Source organism: Echeneis naucrates, chromosome 18 (assembly GCF_900963305.1).
Source record: "Echeneis naucrates chromosome 18, fEcheNa1.1, whole genome shotgun sequence".
NCBI classification, from domain to species: Eukaryota; Metazoa; Chordata; class Actinopteri; order Carangiformes; family Echeneidae; genus Echeneis; species Echeneis naucrates.
Window position 1 is genome coordinate 5,184,417 of NC_042528.1, and position 21,896 is coordinate 5,206,312.

General features: G+C 42.9%; 2 protein-coding genes across 2 annotated transcripts; one reads left to right on the forward strand and one right to left on the reverse strand.

Moving 5' to 3' along the window:
- Positions 1–844: 844 nt before the first annotated feature.
- Positions 845–7,001, forward strand: pcolceb (procollagen C-endopeptidase enhancer b). The gene is made up of 9 exons (XM_029526788.1): positions 845–957; positions 2,171–2,279; positions 3,867–4,125; positions 4,271–4,395; positions 4,841–4,977; positions 5,083–5,681; positions 5,801–5,881; positions 6,055–6,225; positions 6,665–7,001. The coding sequence occupies exons 1-9, from the start codon at positions 872–874 to the stop codon at positions 6,793–6,795; spliced, it is 1,698 nt and encodes a 565-aa protein (XP_029382648.1). The 5' UTR covers positions 845–871; the 3' UTR covers positions 6,796–7,001.
- Positions 7,002–12,179: 5,178 nt separating this feature from the next.
- LOC115059007 (calpain-5) lies at positions 12,180–21,307 on the reverse strand. Its single transcript, XM_029526591.1, has 14 exons — positions 21,223–21,307; positions 20,371–20,673; positions 18,055–18,239; positions 16,083–16,214; positions 15,742–15,953; positions 15,179–15,371; positions 14,901–15,094; positions 14,444–14,521; positions 13,903–14,311; positions 13,709–13,831; positions 13,433–13,629; positions 13,013–13,131; positions 12,648–12,784; positions 12,180–12,574 (listed from the first exon to the last, which is right to left on the reverse strand). The coding sequence occupies exons 3-14, from the start codon at positions 18,217–18,219 to the stop codon at positions 12,395–12,397; spliced, it is 2,139 nt and encodes a 712-aa protein (XP_029382451.1). The 5' UTR covers positions 18,220–18,239; positions 20,371–20,673; positions 21,223–21,307; the 3' UTR covers positions 12,180–12,394.
- Positions 21,308–21,896: the final 589 nt, after the last annotated feature.

Here is a 21,896-nt window from a genome sequence, read left to right on the forward strand (position 1 = left end):
GAGCATAAGAAACCACACCGATGAATCTTGACAAGACAAAGTTCTTCTCTGCTCTTATTTGTCGTTTATTTAAAATGATCAGATTTTTGGATCAATAGGTTCACATGTGCCTCATGGTGGCACTTGAGGGGTCAAAGGTTGAGGCAAATGACGTCCTGACTGTAGCAGTGTGACTGAGTGATGTGTTTTGTCTCGTTTGTTTCATTTTGTCACTGGACATTTTCAGCGTACAGTCAACACTCCAGGATTCCAACTGTATTTATTTAGGGTTCATCCTCTGGGAACCTTAATGTCTCCCAATCCGTCTGGTAGTTGTTGGGCGATTTCACAGGATATTGATGGCGCTAAAAGGGAAAAAAAAAAAAAACAGGGAATATCCACTAAATCACACATCAGCCCAGAATTTGTTGAGACATTTTATTCTAAACCAAAGTGGTGGACGAGCGAGCCAGCACTGCCAAACATAGATGTCGTGGTGCGTGTGTGGCGCACAAGTCTGGCTTGTCGCTGTGTGGTATAGTCAAGTTATCATTACACACAGCTGCAGAAACACATTGCTCATTTATTTCATTGCTTTAGCTATAAAACAACAACAACGCAGCCAACATATAAGAAGCTCTGTACTCTGAGCTGTACAGTGTAATTAATGTTTTCCTTCTTCATCTGCCTCAAACAGCCCTCTGTCCCCTGGAATATCACATTCATCCACCTTTTCCTTTCTTCTCCTTCCCTCCATAACAAACCACCTTCCCACCCATCACATCCACCTCCCTCCTCCCCCCTTTTCAAACCTTAAATTTCTCCACGCCTCTACTTGACTTTTCTCCCTCTTCCTCTTCTCCCTTCTCTCTTAATCTGGGAGGACAGCAGGATGGAGGACAGGGTGTGGACTTTGTGTCTTTTTGTGATTTGGGGTGTGGGATGGACAGAGGCTCAGAGTCAGACGAACTTCACCAGGTAAGCTGTGCGTGTGTGTGTGTGTGTGTGTGTGTGTGTAACAGGTTTAAAACATTCCCCATAGGTGTCAATGTGCCTCTGTTTCCTCCGCTCCATCTTCTGTGTGTCCATGTGGCATTTCACTGCCACATCTGTCTGGATCATTTACTTTATTTTTCCCCCTCCTGGCTGCTGTAGTATGATTACACAAAGTGCAGTAGAAATATAGGGTTTGCAGTGTTGGCAAGATGTGGTTGGCATCCCATAAACACACAGACAGGAAGGCGGACACAAATGACAGCATACTGTAAATGCTGTAGTGATTTAACTGGGCAAATGTATTATAGCTTGTCCTCATGTCTTCAGAGTCCTGAGCTCTGATTTCACATTTCAAGTTTATTTTTCTTGACATGCTTACTGAATCTGGTGTGGGCTGAAAGCACACACAAACACACACGCATGCACACAGGGTGTAAATTGAACAGAAGACAAACAAATTCCTGTGGGCTGTTCAGATCCAGAGGGGGATTTTTTTGGCCTAAATATGACTTTCAAGTGCCCCAGTAGACACATAATGCACGCAGCGTTGATGATCACAGACACACAACCTTCTGCTTACATTAAGATGATCAATTTAGGCAATTCCCCCATAAATCCCATATTTATTTATTTATTTTAAGTTTCATGATAAAGACGGTAACAGCTATAAACTTTCAGGAGCAGTCTGATTGAGGAAGCCAACATCTAAAAATCTAAAAATGAGTCTTGGGCTGCAGCATGCTAGAGAATTAAAGGTTGAGGTTCGTCCTGCTTTGATGTGTGTTTTGAGCGTGAAAGAGCGGGTGTGTGTCACCAAACTCCATGTGTGAGTCGGCCGTTGTGCTGCCGATCTGCTGAAGTTAAGTATGCATTACGTCTACCGACATTACTTGTGTTGCAGTAAGTGTGTGGAGAAAGCTCACGGCGCATATTCTGTATATTGATGGCTTGGCTTGACTCATGAAAAAAATAAATAAAAGTAAATCCACAAACGCAAACAAACCAGGAGATTTCATTGGGAACCTCCCCGGATTTGGAGAACAGAGTCAGACTGTGCTGCTGTGGTTTTCAGCACGTATGTAAACGTGTGTGCATTTCTGCAGCGCTCTGCCTCAGTACGCTTGTGTTTTCTTCCTGTGCAGCACGTCAAGTTAAGCTGATCTACAGTCTGACCTTCTCTCCCTCTCTCCTTCAGGCCTACCTTCCTCTGTGGAGGCCACCTGGTCATAGACTCAGGAATTGTGGCCAGCGAAGGTTTCCCCAGTCCGTACAAACCCAACAGTAAATGCACCTGGTACATCACTGTGAGTCATCTGAGAAAAATCAGTGCACCATGATGCCGAGTCCAGGCTGATGCCCGGTGGCCACGACATCTCCAGTTTGAGTCAGAATTTGTTTTACTATGTAAAGCATCTTTCAAGTAGATCATAGATGAAAAAGAAAAAAAGTGCTTCATTTGGAAAATGAGTGAACCCCAATAAAGCCCCCAGTTTATTGGACTTCTCAGCTTTACAGAGAAGTTTAACAATCTATGTTGCACCTGTTAGCAAATAGAGTTAATTGACATCGTGCATTCCTCATTATAAGTGGGCAAGGCCTTTTGAGAGGGAAGTCTGTATCCAGGATCACTCACTATGTGCTATATGGTGCACTATAATTATCCTGCACCATTTTATTGAAGTATGCAGTTTATTCTCCATATACACACACGCACAGAGCAACTCGCTGTCCCCACAATGGAAGGAGTACAGAATATGTGTTGTATTTCATCAGAGAAACCACTCACTGGAGTCAGAAATGACTTGAACGCACTTTCTGAAAACCTGAATGGGTGCGTTAAAAGAAAGAGATCTGCAGGCAGGAGTCTATGTCAGAGAGGGGACAGCAGACAGAAAAAAAATAATAATTAGCCAGCGTGAACTTCAGGAAACAAACATTTGGAGGGGGGACAACAGCAACAATGCCCCCCACACACACTCTCCCCCATTTCAAAGCCATTTTCCGGCCTTTTGTAGCCTCAGCTGGAACATGAACCATCTTCTCAGGTGATGCAGGGTGAGCAAATATTTCTAAAAATAAATTACTATACTATACGTTCTCTTACCGATTTTAATACACACACATTAACATCTATTAAGTTTCACACAAAGTAATTTACTGCCACGCAGTTTTACCCCTTTTCCCACAACTTGACAGTGTCACCAGCTGCCCAAACGACCTGATGACACTCACCTGATTTCACTTTCACTAATGCAGAACTGCACAGATGTCACAAACAAACAAACCAAAATTGTACTCTTTACAGATAAAAACTTAGTGCAGCATGACTGGTTACATGTCTAAACCAAGAAATTATTTAAGATGAATAAAAGCATTAAACTCAAAAAAATTGAACACTAAAATAGCTCTCAGAACACTCCAACAGATGAAAACAGTGATGCAGAATGCAATGATGGAGAAAGTGACAAAAAACACTTCTGGATACACTGTAATTATATTTTAAACAGAATTTATTGGATCTTTCCTCCCAAACCCCCATCTCTGCTGCAAATTGCTTCAGTACTTTTTGTGTTATTCTACTGAGAAACAAACAAACAAACAATCAGCAGATGAGTTGAAACAACTTCCACGTATTTGTGGGCTTTGGTAACCTGGAACTTACCGAACTTTGGAACTTGAAGTTGCAAAGATTTACCAAAACAGAGATTTCTAATGTTGCAAAATGACAGGTAATGTAATTATTGAATCAAACCACTGTTGTTGTGTGAGGTTTAAGCTAATCAAAGAGGACCTTTATCCTTATCCTCACCCTAACCCCCTTCCAGAAATTGCTGTCAAATGCATCACTTCCCTCTTCCTCTCTCTGAAAAATATCATCTGTTCCTCTTTAGGTCCCTGAGGGTCACGTGGTCATGCTTTCTTTCCGCCTCTTCGACATGGAGGCCGACCCCACCTGTCGCTATGACTACCTGGACGTCTACAACGGTCACTCACGCTTGGTGCAGAAGCTGGGCCGCTTCTGTGGGACGTTCAGGCCCGGCGCCCTCATCTCCACCTCCAACACCATGATGTTGGACATGGTGTCCGATGGCAGCACCGGGGGACGAGGCTTCCTGGCTTCCTTTGCTGCAGGGAAGCCACACGTGGAAGGTGTGGAACCAACACAATCCTCTCACAATCCTTAGAAAAACAAATCACCAAACCTGATTTACCTTTCCTCTGGTCGGGCTTCCTTCCTTCATTTGAAGGAAATTTAAGTCTAGAATATGAATATTTTCCCCTTTTGGTTCCATAGAGAATCAGTTCTGCGGGGGACGGCTGACCAAAGAACAGGGCTCTGTCAAGACACCCAACTGGCCCAACTCTAATTACCCAGCAGGCATCAGCTGCTCCTGGCACATCACCGTGGAACCAAGCAATGTAAGCCTATCATATTGCACTTTGTATTTCCTATCAGTCTTGTGCCTAAGACATTGAATTTTTCTAGAAATAAACTTGAAAGAATACAAACTTTAGTTGCAGCTAGATGTGTTAAATAAGGTGTGTTGGAGCTGGAGGGTATAGAGGAATTAAAAAAAGTAGTGAAGGGGCCTCAGGTTCAGTCTTTATGCATGTGTGCGTCGTGTTTGTGTGTGAGTGTGACAGCAGCCTTGTGACGAAGTTCAAATGAAAGACTTCATTGAAAGCCTGCAGACGCGCTCATGTGTGCCAAGAGATTGAACGTAAGGAAAGAGAGAGGGAGTAAATGCCCTTCTGTATTTCTGAGCTCGGGCCCTTCCCCTCCATCACCACCTCGTCCTCTACAACTGCGCTGTACTAGCGCAGCTCACATCCTTCGTTCTCTACGTTGACACCTTGTTTCCAGGTGATTGAGGTGAAGTTTGTGAAGCTGGACCTGGAGCCTGATATGTACTGTCGTTACGACTACGTGGCGTTGTTTAACGGAGGAGAGAAGGACAACTCAAGAAGGATTGGAAAATTCTGTGGAGACAGGCCACCAGGGTGAGATTACTGATCATAAGAGGCTGAATAACAAGTAAAAGCTGACTTTCATTCACTCACCTCCTACCTTCCTTGTTTTGTTTTTTTTTTTTGTTTTTTAAATAGAATTATAGTGACTAATGGGAATGAGCTCCTTGTCCAGTTTGTCTCTGACCTCAGCGTGACATCCGATGGCTTCATGGCCCACTACTCCAGCGTACCCCGTGGGTCCCGAAGACCCACCGCTGGAGGAGACTTCATCTTCAGCCCTCAGACGACAGTGGTGCCACAAAAAGTCCAGAAGCCGAGCAAACCTATCAAACCAACCCCCAAACCTAGACCTGGTCCCCAGCCCAAACCTACCAAGGGACCGCTGGTGAAGAAGCCTCCACTACGCAAACCTATCGCCAAGCCTCCAATCAAACCCACAACCAAACCCAAACCAGTTAAACCGACGCCAAAGGCTCCTGTGAAGAAGCCAGCACCTAAACCAGGTGTTAAACCCACAGCCAAACCTAAAGTTATCAAGCCAATAGTCAAACCAAGCATCAAGCCCAAACCCACGCGTAAACCTACGCTGAAGACCAAACCCACCTTGAAACCTGCTGTCAAACCAGTGAAGCCAATCCTCAAGAGTAAAGTTAAACCAACAATCAAACCTAAAGCAACACCAAAACCTGGACTAAGTAAGTCTGTGACGAAGAAGCCCATTGTGACGAAGAAACGTGAGTAGTTTTACCGAATTCAAAATGTACGGCCTGCTCTTTGCCTCTATGTGTATTTGAGCACACTTGTAGTTGGATACAACCATATGTGCTTAATGTTTGTTGCTGTGTGTGTTTAGCCTTACCGATGAACCCACTGTGTACACAACCCTGTAAGAGGACCGGAACTCTCCAGTCCAGCTTCTGCCCTCATGACTTTGGTGAGGCACAACATCAGCGAGGCCGTGGATCTTCTCGGATCCTTTCCAAGATTCCTGTTCCTGTCCTTACTCAACACTGATCATATTTTCTATCTGTAAAACTTTTTAACTTGTGTCCCTCAGTGACCCCTAACCGTCCTCACGTCTCACCTACATTTCGGTCTCTCTTGCAGTGATTACAGGTAAGATCACATCTGTGACGGCTGGTCCAAGGGGCTCAGCGACAGTCGAGGTGTCCCTCATCAAGTCCTACAAGACAGGACGCCTCAACATCAACAAGTCAGGACCTGCCATGTCAGTCACACTGACCTCCACCTGCAAGAAGTGTCCCGGGTTAACCAAAGGTACAATATAAACCATAGATACAGGATTGGAAATCAAGCTTTCCTTTTGAAATATGAACTGAAATGTGTCAAGCATTTACACTTTGCATTGAATAGAGGCCACAACTTCAAAACATTTCATTTCTACCAGAATTAAATAAAAAAAAATTTTTCAATTATCTTCAAACTCTTATTTGACTGTTGACAGAAATACAAGGACAGATAGTGTACAACCTCCCAGTGTATGCACACAATGTGATTCTTTATGTTTTTTAATTGCAACAATAACAGATCAGTGTGTCTGATTACAAACCAAGTATAGAATGCTATTTTGAAAAACGATTATATAAAAATACCATATATTTGCTCCTTGATATAGCCCAGTGGCTCCAGATGAGCACAACGTGGTTTTTGATATATTCCTATTCTGACATTATTTTTCTGCCGCTCTCTTTTCCAGGCCTGAACTACGTGTTGATGGGAAAAACCGACACACAAGGCAACGGCCATCTCAGCCCCTCCAGCTTCATTCTCCAGTACAAGCCCGTTCATGATAAAACACTGGCCACCCTTTCTCGCAAATCATGCTGACATCGCAGCTGAATTGGCCAATCACATCACATCCTTCATTATTTCTTAAAAACATGTAACTTCACATAAAGACTGAATATATTATGAATATTCTGAATATAATTTTTGCATAGAACACTTTAAACTAATTTACATTTTAAAGATTATACCAACAATATTATGTTTTGTATTTTGTATGTAAATTATAATATTTGTGTAAAACATCATCAGTCAGATTAATAAACTGTGATTTTGGTGCTTGGGGTGATTTTAATAACTGACCCATTATTAATGTCCCCCTAAAAAATGTCTTTAACTTCAAATATAGCCAAAAACATCGGCGTGACAGGTTCTTACAAGAGTTCCTCACAGCACTGTTAGTTTTACTTAATTAAAGAATAAAAGGGAGAACATAAAACAAGATGTAGTTTAGATGGTGTGTCTTAATTAAATTTTGTAAAGATTTCAATGTAAAATGAAAGTGAAAGAGGAAATGCTATACAGGGACTGAAATAACTAACCCCCCTCTCAAAAAAGTCTGAAGCTTCCCTCTGAAAAAAAAAAAAAAAAAAGCCATTTACCAGCAGAGAAGGAAGAAGGATGTTGGAAAATGTTGGAAAAGAACGTTGCATGTTTAGGCTGACTGGTGACTCTAAATTGTCTGTAGGCGTAAATGTGAATGTGAGTGCGTGTTAGTCTCGCTTGTTAGCAGGGAAACAGGTTTCCCACATTAAGACCTTTCTGTGACTCAGGGCTGGCCATCACAATCACACTGAACTCCGCCATTTTTGAAGATGTGGACAGTTAACAGGAAGTTCACGTAACTGGTCTGAGATACCTTTTGCTTTGTGGCACGGTGCACTATCATGGAAACTATCAGCAACACAACTGAGGACAACCCTGGGGACAAAAGTGTCAAGCACACATTCTCCAAGCCATTACACAACCACCACCAGTCTGGACCGTTGAGGTGACGCAGGTTGGCTCCACGGAACGCTCTGGTACGAGTTTGTACAAGCTGCCAGTGTTGATCAGCACATCACACTCAATTCCACACTTCACCAGCTATCACGTGGACTCTTTATTATTTTCTTTGTCATGTTTCAGAATCAATCAGATAAAAAATTCATATTTTTTTCATTATTTGCTATAGGCATCTATGGAAATGCTTTTAAGAGTTATTTTAGTTTTAAAAAGTTTAATTTCATTCGACAGTCAAGGCAAAACCCATCTTGTGGCTACGCTGGCATTTCCAGTCAATTATTCCTATTTAATTTACACCTATGGATGGAGAGGTAGAACGGACAGCCAGTGTAAATGCTTCCTGAAGACAAAGCTTCCTGGTAATATCTTTAGGTCTTGTCTTCTACCCAACACAACTTAATCAACAAATATGAGCAATCAACCCAAAAAAAAAATAAAATAAAATAAAAAAAACAGCAAACATTTAACTACATGCATAATCCTGTACTGGGAACAGAGAGATAGACTGAGCCCAATCTCTGACCAAACAATCCATCTCATATCTTTCCTACAAACAGACGTACACACATTTCTGCAATCAGAAAATATTATTTATAATCACTGTTAGAATAAATTCTTTAAGATTTGCATTTATCTGTTGATTGTGGGACAAAAAAGTGCCATTGCAATAAATGATTCGCGTTAAAATGCAACATCACTCTTGAGTTGCACTTTGTGTTTGATGGAGAGAAATCACTTTATTGAGCTTCCAATATGCTCGAGGCTAAACGCTGCTGCCTTTGTTTGCACAAATGCAACAGAAAAACTAACAGCCTCGGCAACAAATGCGGTGTGCACAGCGCAGCTTCTTCCCGGGACAATGCTGTCTCCGCTCGGCGGGTCTGAGAAGCGCCTCTAGACGTTGTCGTCAGGGTCGGCACGGCCCAACAGGAATAAACATACGAGATAGCAGCAGCCACCGAGCAGAAACGCTGCCATACAGATGTAGACGAATGTCGTGGTCCAGAAGGCAAACAAGTACAGCGTCTTATGGCAGTAAGGGTCCAAGCTTGTTGTGTTCTTGTTGTAGTTGGGCTGGTATATAGAGTAGATCCAAACATTACCTAGAATAAAAAAGATAGATGTTTTTTAGATGTCAGTTAACCTAAACGTGATGTCTTTGGATGGTGGGGGAAAACCCACGCAGGCACAGGGAGAACATACAAACTCCACACAGAAAGGCCCCGGGCCAGGAACCACACCCACCACTTGGTTAGTGTGTGGCAGCAGCACTAACCACCATGTATGCGACATACATGTCACACACAAATTGTTTTCGGCGCGTAAAATATCCACTGCTGCATCATCCATGTCTTTCAAGAGCATTATTTATTAGAGCAGCAGGTTTTACTATGAATCACCCAACTGCAAAGGTGAATACAATGTTAGAATATAATGTTAGGTCAAGCTAGAAAGTTAGTTGAACCTGTGTATCGTTCCAAATCAGAGGAAATCTCACTATTTATTACATTAAAACATCAATATAAGGAGTCTGTGTGCAGCTGGGTGATTGTGCAAAGACATTAGCTGTTAGTTTTGGATCTTAATGGAAATGTAAGTTGGACATCTAGTGGCTCATACGTGTCACTACAGTGTGTTGTGTGTTCCGTGCAGTTTGTCATTCATCAGGTTGACTGGGGGGAAACTATTGCAGTCCAACACAATAGATCCTCCAAACTCACCAGCTATGAACCAGCAAAAGAGGAAGAAACTTGTCAATGAGTTCCAGGTCCTGCAGACTTGACTGAGCCGGTTGGGGGGGCCCTCTTCGGTCTCCTGAGCGCAGGGCAGGCAAGAGAGCAACACCAGCACCAGGCTGAAAACCCCCGCCACAATCAAATAGATGGGGATGTAGTGCTGCCGTGGACAGTCATGCAGGTACACTGATCCTGTTGAACACAGAGATGACAGCGGCAGAGAGACGCTTCACGACCAGAGAAAATTCCTGGAAGAAAAATGTGCACCACTCACTTACCAATCGCAATCTCAGCTGCAGGCAGGATGCACATGAACAACTTTGAACATCCTGCATGAAGAAAAAAATAAATACAATTCAGCGCACACTTGAAACACTGTTTTATGAACCTAATGTGATTTTGGTAAACTGAGACACAAACACGTGCGACCATCTGAGCTCACCTAGTATTGGTGGTGACGGTTGTGGGGGCCTGGCGATGCGCTGAACAATACCAGCGCGGGACATTTTGTCAGTAGTGTGGGGTCTAACCTGCAGAGCAAGAAGAAGAAGAAGAAGAAAAAAAAACTCTTGGTTGACCTGATTTTTATGAGCAGCTGTCACAAGAACAAGTTTTTCTTTCATCATTCTTTCATGAGATAATGTTTCACAACCAACAGCAATTTAAGTCAAAACATTTTCTTCAGGTATGAGAATGATGGAAAATGATGCAGCCATAATCCCAGTTCACTCCTAAATGTATGGATACTAAAACAATGACTCTCCCTCAGTACTCCCTCAAAGAAAAACCAAACCAGACCAGATGTAGAGTCATCTTTAACAATGAATCCTCGTTTTTAGAGGAAGTTTTAAAGAGATTTAAAAAAAAAAAAAAAGAAAGAAAAAGAAAACACCAACAAAAAAATACATGCAAATGCAATCTTAAAGGGCTACTCCACCAATTCATATCAACTCCAAGACTCAACAGAAACTAACAAGAGACAGATTTAACATGAAAGGTCAAAATCCAAGCAGCCCACACCCAAGTAAGACAATTTAGCTCAACAGCTCAAGCCCCAAAACTACCGGAGCCTGATGAAATTAGTTCTACATTTAACTCTCATTGCATTAAACATGAAGAGGACATTTGTTCTGCTAGAAACTATTATTACATGAAGTCAGCAGTCAGTAAAGTTCAATGAGTAGAACTTCAATGAGTGGTCAGGAAATAAGTCTGTTTCAAACTGCGGTCAGTGTGAGACTGTGTGCACACACCCACACACACACCCACCCACCCACACACACACACACACACACACCCACCTACAGCGACAACCGTGGATAATGTCTCTTTACCATTTTTAACACCGAGAGGTCTGACTGCATTCCCTAAAGCCAGTCTGACTGAGGTCGCAGCAGAAAGGACAAGAACAAACCTGTGCGCATCACAAAGCGCAGAAATCAACAGTTGGGCCGGTTTTTAAGGACTCAGCCAACAACATGGTGAGCCTGAGAGACAATCTGCTCACACGGGACAGACAGACAGCACCAAACATCAGCTGATAGAAAAAGTCCAGACACAAAGCCTGCTGTCAGCTTGAAGCCTGGATCGTGTTGTTGTTGTTGTTTTTGTCCAACTCTTACCTTCAGTGCGTCTCTCCAGTCTCCAGTGGCGGACTGACGGCCGCGCCCGCTGCTCTGCACCCCGCCTCTCGGGAGCGCGCTTGTTCAGAGGGGCGAGGTGGGGGGGCGTTCACGAGGTCAGCTGATCGAAAGTTAAGTTGTGACAGGCTGCTACACATCAGACAGGAAAGCGTCAACACTGTGACTCACTAACAGGCCCTAAAGTGACTCAAAAAAACGGATACTGTCATCTCAAAAAAGAAAGAAAAAAAAATTAATTTTGTGATTCTACTGCTTAAACCCACGCTCGTAAAAACAGCAGTAGAATAAATGGATGGTGACGTGAAGCATCACACCTGATAGTGACTCAAACTTCACCTTAGAGCAACTCAAAGGCCTGACGGTCCTTTTAGATCCCTAACTAACGTAGATATGCAGCAACGCTGAGCGTCCTGATAGTCAAATGCTGCCAAGTCAGCGCAGATAGCAGTAAAGAGAGGCCTCGCCTTTTATATGAAACTCTGGTGGTTTGCTTAGAAACAGGTGGGGACTTCGCTCAGGCCTCAGAGTGAATGATGCAACCACCGGATTACTAAAAGTGAATGCAAGGCTGTAGCAAACATGAACATATTTTGTATTTTACTGGCTTTTTGTCACCCAGTGGGTGCCAAAGTGTTAACTAAAACAGTGTCTCGGGATACGACCATTAGCTGCAAATGAAAAATGCAAAGTTGGGACTTTCTATTGCTGTTTGTACTGGCACAAAACCTGCTTTGTATATCTGAACCGCTACTCTCTCTTCCTAATCACTGGAAGATGGGAGGCGCGAGAAGTCAGCAGAAGTGGCTAAACAAACATGTAGGAATGCAAGCCTCTCTGTGCTGAAGACAATCTGTAGCTTTATTTAGTTTATTTACAGTCTAATAAAGACAATGATATTCATCACTATTTCTAGATATAAATATGAAAAACACACCCTGCCAAATATTTGATAAAAATGAACAGGAATTATGGCAAAAATAAATATGACCGCAACAAAGCAAGACAACAATAAGAAGTATGATTTATAATACAAGAGCCCACAATGAAACTAATTTTGGCAGCAGTTTTATTTATCTTTATTAAACTGCTGAAGTCATGAAGGATGCCCATCTGACCAGCACATACAAAAGATCATCTGTAAAATAATATCAATTTTATTTATAATTTGTATCGTTGTTCAATATTTTCAAGCCTCCACCTGGGAGGAGAGCGGTTGCTACGGCTTTATGTAGTTACCAGGGCAACCAGATGATGCTGTCACAAGTCTGAGAGGCAGACGCTGGAAGACGTCTCCACATAGATGCGACCTCGTTGTGCTGAGCGTGCTGATCTGTGGCCTCGTAGCTCGACCACGAGGCTCCGATTCCTCTCTGACTCTGACGTCTGGAGTGGAGCCACGCCAAGCAGCGAGTCCCAGAGCAGGCCTCGGCTCCACAGCTGCACAACAAAGTCAGGTCAGGACTGATAGTGTGCGACCATTATTAGTATGGGTGAAGGGGAATGTGCGTACCTTGATAGAGATGTGTGCGTCAGGATATCTCCTGTAGAAGATGGTTCGGAGGTTGAATTCAGGGTTTCCCTCCGCCCTAACCACTCGTGTCCTGATGGTGTTGTTCTCACATCGCACTGTGGCATAAACATCCGGAGCTGTGGTCACAAACAACAATATCAGAAGGTGTAAGGAAGAAACAGTAACATGGGAATGAATGAAATAATGGGAGCTTTCTGTTATCTGACATAATGAATAAACTGTCAAAAATCTTCACTGTACATAATTAAATGTACACTATCTAGTTTTGTAAGAAAGCTACAGAGAAGAAAGTGTTCTGATCTCTATCTGTAACTGTGCTGAAGGGTGACGGTGCCCAGAGTGACCTGTCTGTTTGGGGAGGCTGAGTCCCGATGCCCTGCAGAGATGAACTGTGGTCACCACTGTTGGCTGAGGTAGAAAACACTGGAAGCCAGAGGGAGACGGCAAATCCTCCCTGAGTTCCCTAAGAGACAGAAAAAGTGTCGAGATTGGAGAGGAACAAGAGATGTGGAAATCTGAGGGTAAGTTTAGTGTAAATACTAACATTGTATACTATAAAGGTCAGAAATGTGGATTCCAATATTTTTTGTACGGTCTCAGTTAAACATGCTAGAAATCAACCTTTTCTTACCAAAAATTTTCCATTTGTGGAGCTTCTTTTTTTAATATATACAGCATATATTTTAAAAACCAGCTTTTCCATTCGTTCATTTTTGGGACATTTATGTTTAATATGTATGATGATTTTTAAAGACTTTTCACACCTGAGTCTGACGTGGGAACGGGAGAAGAGTCGGAGCAGGAAGTGGCCGATCGCGCCCGGCCGGAAGGTGGTGGGCAGAGCAACGTAGCGGCCAGGAGCCAGGGTGGCCCTCAGTGTTACGCTGCGGGAGTCCATGTAGACGGAGCTGGCCGCCTGCTCCACCACACACTGCACCCGGCTGCAGCGGTTCACCTCCACCTGGGGGAGGAAAACAACGACGGCGAAATGATTTTTGGAACTGCAGTTGCGTTTACATTTTGGTGCATGACCTCCTCACCTTTAGCACCTCAAAGCCAATAGGCAGATTCTCTCCTCCTCCATCTTTCCTCCGTATCCTCCTGTCCTCCTGCTGCAGACAGATCATCACCTCCTCCTCGCTGCCTCTCACCTCAAACATAAACTATCAGGGAAAAAACGGTGTTGTTGCTCATAGTTCCTGCACTCATCCAAAGACTTCCACGTGAGTTTTACCTGTGGATTGTGCAGGAAAGTCTCTCTATGGTTGATACATCCTCCACATCGACTCCTTTTATCCAGCTGTGCCTCCCACCCTCCACTCCCCTCTCCACCGTCACCTTCCCTCATCGTTTTCTTCACAGCTTTACTTCGCTCACACCCTCCTTGTTTCCGCCCCTCTTGCTGACTCTCCCCAAGTCGAGCCTCTTTTCGATTCCCCCTCTGCTTGGTCCCTGCAGGCTGCAGTGCATACTTGCTGTGGAGGACAGTGGATGGAGGCGATCCAGGGGTGGAGGGAGCCGGAGCCCACTCCCCGTAGCAGCGCACCTCTCTCCAGTGAGAGCTGGGCCACAGCAGGGCTCTCTCCGCCAGCCGGCACACCACCACATCTGTGAAGTGTTTGCAGAAATCCTCGAAATCCATCCTGAGTGAGAAGTCCATATAAGTTTAACAGATAATGTCTATCAGGAATACATGTTATATACACTTAAATCAAAGCGGAGGCCATGTAACTATGAGCTATAAAAAAAAATGTAAATAATAAAAACCAATGTACCAGAACTCCCCAACGTCTCTCACAATGAGGCCCATCTTATCCCTCTCTGCACGACTCATCTGCTGCCACTGCTGAGACCTGCAGGGGGCGTGCAAGGCCAATAAAGTCAAAGGCAGCAGAAAAAAAAGAAAACATGCAAAGCTGCACGGTTCAACACAATGGGAACGGCTTATAAGCAGACACGTTCAACTTCTGGAAACCTTTATTGGCCTATTTTGGCCATTTCAAGAGTTTCTCAGACTTCCATAATGAAACTGGCAGATGTCTGTTAATGAAACAATTCCAAAACTATTGTAAAACGTCAGACGTTGTCCAAAAAAGTTCCAGTGGCGTTGTAAAACGTTGTAAAAGTCTGACACTGTTAAATGCCATCAGAGGTTTAACTCCCAGAGTTCCTGTAAATGTATGTACTAAGCAGTCAGACATGTGGCAGATGAAGTCAGTAAAGTGCCCTGACCTCTGACTCCAGGCACCGGTCCAGTCTGTGGTCCCCCACGGGTTCCTCATGCGCACCATGAACAGTTTGGACAACCTGCCCGAATCCAGGAACTTCTCCCCCAGCCTCATCTTCCTCACCGCTGTGATCCCATACGCATGTCCTTGTACCAAGCCACAGTCTAACACCAACTCCACTGTTTCCCCATCTGCTGGCTGATAAATGTAAAATATATTTTAGTTTATTCTCCAGTCTGGAAACGCTGGAGGTTCTCTGATTTACCCGATAAAGGGCCGCACCCTTATGGAGCAGGTGATGAGGGCTTTGCATGCGTGTGCCTTGGCTAACATCTGAAACAGCAGCCGCCTACGGTCACTGTTCAGGGTGAGAGCCTCCCGATCCAGACTGAGGGGCTCAGAAACTCCCCCAGTGAAGTCAATCAGGGCCTCAGCGGTGTTTCCTCCCTCCAGGGCCTCATAGCAGCCATTGAGCCTAGACATCAGTCAAAAGTGGACTCATTTACTAATTCAGCTCCCACAAAAAGGCTTTGACCTCAAGAGTAGAATTTTATTGCTAGACTTAGTGATAAAATATTTTTTGAGGTGCTGCTTTGCAGGTTTTCTGATGTTAAAAGATGGCAATGGTGTTTAGATGATGATTTTTGACAAGTGGTAGTGCTGTGTTTATGCCACCACTGCCACACAAGAGAAGGATTTCATATGTCTAATTCCATTTATTTATATTTCATGCCCTCAATAGTTTCTGTATGTGACAACTGTGGCGCCCTCAGTGGCTCCAGAAAGAAGGATAGATGGCGTCCTGGAGCAACAGTATTTAAACAATCTGTCCCATTTCCACTCACTTGGCGTAGGCTTTCTCCAACAGTGCACTCCAAAACTCTTGCGGCGTAGCTGAGCGGCAGAAGAGCAGGACACCGTCCCTGCTGACCGGCAAACGGTCGTCCACAACAACGTCCATCCAACATCCAAACCGCCAGAACCGGAAATGGAAGATTCCTGCATACAAGTCGGGGCGTTTTGGGTTCCACTCCTGTTCCACGTGGTCAGGGATGACCTGGGAGGACAGGAACAGGAGATTCAGAAGGGAAAAAAGAGCGCGCAAAGAAAGAAATACTCAAAAATAAATGAATAAAGGGCAGTTGGTAGCAAAGAGGGTCTGGGGGAGGGAACATAAGTACTGAACCTTCTTCCACAGAAATGGCTCTGAGGCCAGGCAAGAAATGGCTGCCATCATCCAGCAGTTACCCAGACTACCTTGGTGCAAGTCACGGGTGCTGATGCCATCAACAAACAGACGAGGGTCCTTACAAATTTCCTGCAGTGAAAAAGAGACGGATGATGTGGCGCTTTGGCTTTTTTTTTTTTTTTTTTTAGCTTTTGAGCTTCTGCCTGGAGCTTTTACAGACACACAATAGTCACGGGACTGAGCTGAACAACGCTAAAATGCAACATAAAATGGAAATTTCTGATTATAATCAGTAGATTAATTCACCACAGGCAACCCATTTCCTATTTCATGTGGTCATTTGATCCTCTGTGAGTATGAAATATTAATTTTGTTGCAGCTTGAAATGAAGTCACAGTAATGCAGGCTAAGCTTTGTGCTTAACGGTGCAGCAGTTAGCATCACAGTGTTTTATGGGATCCTCGGTACTGATTCAGTCAGTGTCAGAGCACTGCTGAGTGGACCTGTTGATCTCAGTTTGGACAGGGTCAGGTAACAGTAGAACTGCTGCTGGACGCACATGAGCGGAAAGATACACACACAGTGGTCATAACCTTAAATGTAACTCAAGACCAGATCTAAACCTCTAAGATGATATCGAGGTCATAACAAGTGCAGATGAGCACATGAGACAACCAGTGGACTGTTATGACAGCCAAAGACGTTGTCTGTGTGTGTGTGTGTGTGTGTGTGTGTGTGTGTGTGTGAGCGTGTGTGATATGTCACAGTATCATCCAGCTCCCTGTTGATACACACTCAGCATACCTCGATGGAGCATTAGGAAATAACCCTTGCTCTTCCACCCTAAATCAGCATACTAATTACTATAGCGGGTTTAAAATCTGAAATCTTAGCCCTAAAACCGTAATTAAAAGGTTAGGGTTTTTTTATTTTCTCAGTAAATTTATGAAGATTTTATTCAGCATTATGTGGCTCACTGGTGAATAAGGATCTTCAATATTCATACAAACTAGTGTCCTCAAAAGAATGGACGCTATAAAGAAGGAAGTTCTTTGACAAGAATTATTTTTGATCGGTTAAGCCATCCATACATCAATTTTCAGAATGTGTGTGATTGTTGTCATAAACAGCAAAGAAATACTGGCAGACCTGTGATAAGTGATAAGTGATAAGTGATAAGTGTGAAAAGTCTAGAAATTCATATACTTAATTAATAATTGCAGCCCTTATTGTCAGTTTTAGAAGTACCAAGTCCAAAGATGAAGAAGTTGACATTTGGAAAGCCATCGCCATCTCCTGTGTATTTTGAATCCTTTCTCACCCTTCCTCCTGCCGTTCTGTAAAAATAAAAACCTATTCTTTGCAATACAAAAATAATTTCTTTTCGGCACGCTTAAATCATTCCCGTATAAGTCTTTGCACTGTTACTTGTGGCCTTATATGAGTCCGTTAGCAGTAAATAATTTGCCCTTGATGCTAACCTCTTATTTCATTGTGTTACACTCCCATTAAATACTAAGAGGCCTGCTGTATCCACAATAAACACTTCCACACCCTACACCCACCCCGGCACTGCTAAAAACACCTGGGCTATTTAAACTAGTTGCTACATTTTCTTAACTCAATGGTACGCACACACACTAATATAGCAGTACGTAAGCAGCACAGGCCATTTGCCCCCTGAGTACTAAGGTTTCACTGCCTGACGCCTTACCTATAATAGAAAGTGCTTTAATTAACCCAATCTGATGGAAACGTGACGCGCTGAGCCAGGCGCTCAGTTTTGATGTGTACAATCTCTTCGTAGTAGTCTGAATGCCTTGATGCAGAAAAAGCATGTCAAGAATCTGTAACTTAACGTGCTTTCCTGCAAGTGAATGAGACGGAAAATGTTTTGTTTTTCTTTTTCCCCAAGAGTTGTCAGATTCCTCCATCCCATATCCCCACCCTCCTTTTTCCTCAGACTCACCCCCGGCCTCTTCCAGGTCAGTCCCAGCGGGGGCTCCCTTTTATAAAACAGGGACTGTGCAGTGGGGGGGAACAGGGGGTCTTTGAAGAGCACACCCCGGCGAAGGCAGTCCCTCCTCAGCTTGTGAAAGCTCTGACCCTGGAAGTCGCCCACTCGTTCGGGCATACTAGCTTAACGGACGAGGCCTGCGGAGGAGAAATGTGACAGATTTATGGAAAAAGAAAAATAACCGCAGGGGTCAAATGTGAGCAATCTGAGCTACTAAGCCATGCTCCACTGAGGTGGTGTAGGATTACACTGACAGCATGGTTAGTAGACTTGTGTTTAATATCCATAAAGTCTATAAAATCACTGAACAGTTCGGCTTTTTTTTTTTTTTGAAGTTCATTCATCACATTGTGCTGTTGTTCAATCATACGGGCTGCTGACTTCGTCTATTTAAAGCTTACACTATGTGAGAGCTGTCAGCAAGAGAAAATAGTCATTGCTAAGTGTTGATATATTTTTTAACATTAAGACTTGAAGCAGGGAATTCAACGTCCAGTTATAAACTGCTTCTTCTAAACTGTACCACATTAAATGGTAAAAGTCTTCTGTGACAGCAAAGAATGAACATTCATGAAAAAACAGCAAATATGTTTGCCCCCTTCTTTTTACCATTATCGTGTAATTTATAGCCAATGTAAGCATCCCTTGGTTTACATTGATTATTATTCTAAATAAGTCTGTAGCAGCACAGGAGGCTGAAGATCCTGCGGGATCAGAGTGTGTGCGTGTGTTGGTTTGTGTATGTGTGTGTGTGTTTGTTGGGGTGAAGGGATAGGGTGAGGACAGCAGTAAGGTAATAGTACCGTTTTAGTCATCAGTGATATGAACTACTGGAGAGCCTTAGTCAGCTCTTTACGTGTGTGCGCCTGTGAATATGTGTGTGCGGATATCAACTGTTATGTGCGAAGTGGTATGATTCTGCGTCACAGATAGTATGCCAGGTGCAGTGTGTACATATGTGCGCTTGTGTGTGCGTTTTGCTTGGGTGTGCAGATACCACTCAGGTCAGTGTTATCAATTATCAGTGAGGTTTGATTTTTCTTGTATCAGATTTATGCAGAGTCACAAACAGCAGGAAACAGGTACGCTAAACTAAGAATTAATCTCATTTTATGGACAAAAAATCTCCTGTTGATTGTGTCACAGCTACAACTTTGAGATAAAAATAAATATGAAAGTCCTCAGTTTCCCAATAACACACATTTCGGCCATTGTTTCATTAATGTGTATAAGACTTTAGTGTTGCAGCTTGGTAAGGTTTCCTGTGGAGCAGTTGGGAATTTCCCCTTTATCTTGAAATAACCCTGCACTTCATCTGTTTATTTTTTCCCCAGCATTCATCTGAACCTGTTATTCACCAATCCACGACTCGTCGTGTCATAGATGGAGATTTATCATCCACTCCTTCCTCTCAGTTCTTCCACTAGTTTGACGACGCCTTGTTGAAATAAACCAGAAGTGCCCTTTGGTTTGCGATTTTGAGTTGAGTTGGTTTAACTTGACTCTGTCTCAGCAAACTTTAAAGTTATATAATAATGTCACCAGCACTCGTGTGTGATCGGGTTTGCATGGCTTCTGCTCCTGTTACAGTGAGGATGTAAGTGTCCTCATGCACAGCCAGGTGCAGCAGATTCACACCTTTAAATCAGATCATTTGCAGAGGAGCCATGCCACTCGGATATAATCCCCCGTTTATTTAATTTCCACTATAGTTTTTTCTCATCTATAGATTTTGCTCATTGCTGCTGCTAATGTGTGACACAAATAAAACTGCTCTTTTTGAATCTCTTTTTGCTGCTGGATGTGTCTGTTTGAGTGTGTTTGGAACATGCAAATCCAAAAACAGAGCAGTGATGCATGATCACAAAAAAACAGCTAAAACAGCTAAAGAATTAGAATTAGAATTACATCTGATTAATGAATTTAACCACAACTGAACTATGAGATACTGACTATTCACACAGCACAAAAGATCATGATTATATCAATTGCAATGAAATCAGTTGATTAACTAATTAATCAAAACGAAAAATAGACTAAGTCTGTTTCCTCAACAATCTTTACTGAAATGACATTTTGCGGCATCAGATAACATTAGACGGAATATAACAGTTGCACAGTGTTTATGTTTGTGTGTGTTTGTATTAAAAGAGCTGTCATCAGCTGAAGTGATTCAGTCCTCAGATAGAACAGGCTCTTGTCCCGTCAGTGCTGGTGGTGAGATGAGCCTTTTGTTCACTTTTTTTTTTTTGTGTGCAGGAATTTTACCTTTGACTCAGATTAGAAGTTTATCCACTTCTTGAGATGAGATTATTCCTTAAGCCCCAGCACTGGCTCCAGGGGAATATCTTCTTTGGTCATTTGGGAAATCCTTCGGGAAACCCTGTTTTTTTTTTTAAGAGACAATCATGCAACCAGAAAACGTCTGCTTCCTCTTCTTGTTCTTTGGCTGTTAAAAAGCGGCTGACTGCTGCCAAAACACCTTCTTCCTCTTCTTCTTTCCTCCAACTCTCCCAGGAGTGCTTGAATCATTTCCCCTTGGAAGTCATTTAAGGTTTGTGTTCACTGGATCTAAATTAAGAATAAAAATAAACACAATTTTTTAATGACGCAACAGAAAATACAGGAAGTAACCGCTCTGTGATGCTGCAGCACAAACGTGCAGCTTGATATGAGTACAGGTTCTCTGATACCATCTCTTATGACTCTGTATCGTGTGTGTGTGTGTGTGTGTCTGTGTGTCTGGAAATGTAACAACCTCTAGTGTTGATGCACGAGTGTGTGTGTCCATGTGCATATAGCCATGACACACAGTGCAGTGTGACACTGCTGCTGAAGCCGTAGTGTAACTTTATCTCCCTCCACTCAGACAATCGCCACACAAAGTGACATAACGCACAATTGTCACTGTGGAAACGCTCACACCAGTAAAATACTCCACTTACTGTGGTTACTCCTGAGTTACAAACACTGAAGATGAACAGTAGATCCGCTCAGACCTTTGTGCGAGCTGTTGTGCTGCTGATCACATAAGAAATGTGTTTTCCAAGAGTGTGTGCATCTCTTGCTTGCTGCTGCTGCTACAATGATTGGACATTGATTGATCACCCAGTTTCTAACCTCTTTTGATTATTTTCGCACAGTCTATGACGCTCTCTCCTCCCATTTTCTTCCTCTTATCTCTCCAGTCTCCTCTCTTCTTCTCTCTGTCTTCTCCCATATGGACTCCTGGAGTATTTGTTGCTGCAGTGTGTTTCCCCTGACACCTGAGAAACCGAGAGACAAGTGCCTTCTATTTTAACTGCTTCACTGCCACATATTTGGCCAACTAACACTCATTCCTATATATGCAATAGCACAAATACAACAGCACGCTGCTGATGAATTTATTAAGTCTTAATACAGTTTTCTTTTTGTTTTTTTGTTGTTCATTTTACATCAAACTTTTTGAAGATATGACATGATGAAGATATCAAGTCGCCAAAAAGCAAAGATCTAACAATGAAAGGCAAAACGTGGTCTGCACCTTTACAACCAAAACCCAACCTCTGCTTTCCTTGAGTCCAACTCTTACACAGGCGCAGCTATATGAGGCATAGATATATAAATAATTCATCAAACTAGTGGATTTCAAACTCAGTTTTTTTTCCTCTCTTCTCAGATCAAGTGTTAGTCAAAATACATTAAACTATCATAATAACTTTATATAGATGTTAGATTTCAACTAAAGATACTAATTAAATAAATATTATTTATATAATATATAATTTTCTTTTTTTTTTTTTATTTAATTA

Bases quoted from the DNA above. Each gene is read 5' to 3' on its own strand.
- pcolceb (XM_029526788.1), top strand. From the start codon at position 872: ATGGAGGACAGGGTGTGGACTTTGTGTCTTTTTGTGATTTGGGGTGTG. The intron at 958-2,170 runs GTAAGCTGTGCG...TCTCTCCTTCAG, and splicing joins AGTCAGACGAACTTCACCAG to GCCTACCTTCCTCTGTGGAG. The intron at 4,396-4,840 runs GTAAGCCTATCA...CCTTGTTTCCAG, and splicing joins TCACCGTGGAACCAAGCAAT to GTGATTGAGGTGAAGTTTGT.
- LOC115059007 (XM_029526591.1), bottom strand. From the start codon at position 18,219: ATGCCCGAACGAGTGGGCGACTTCCAGGGTCAGAGCTTTCACAAGCTG. The intron at 15,095-15,178 runs GTGCGGCCCTTT...TACATTTATCAG, and splicing joins TCATCACCTGCTCCATAAGG to CCAGCAGATGGGGAAACAGT. The intron at 12,785-13,012 runs GTCACTCTGGGC...TTGTGACCACAG, and splicing joins CAGCCTCCCCAAACAGACAG to CTCCGGATGTTTATGCCACA.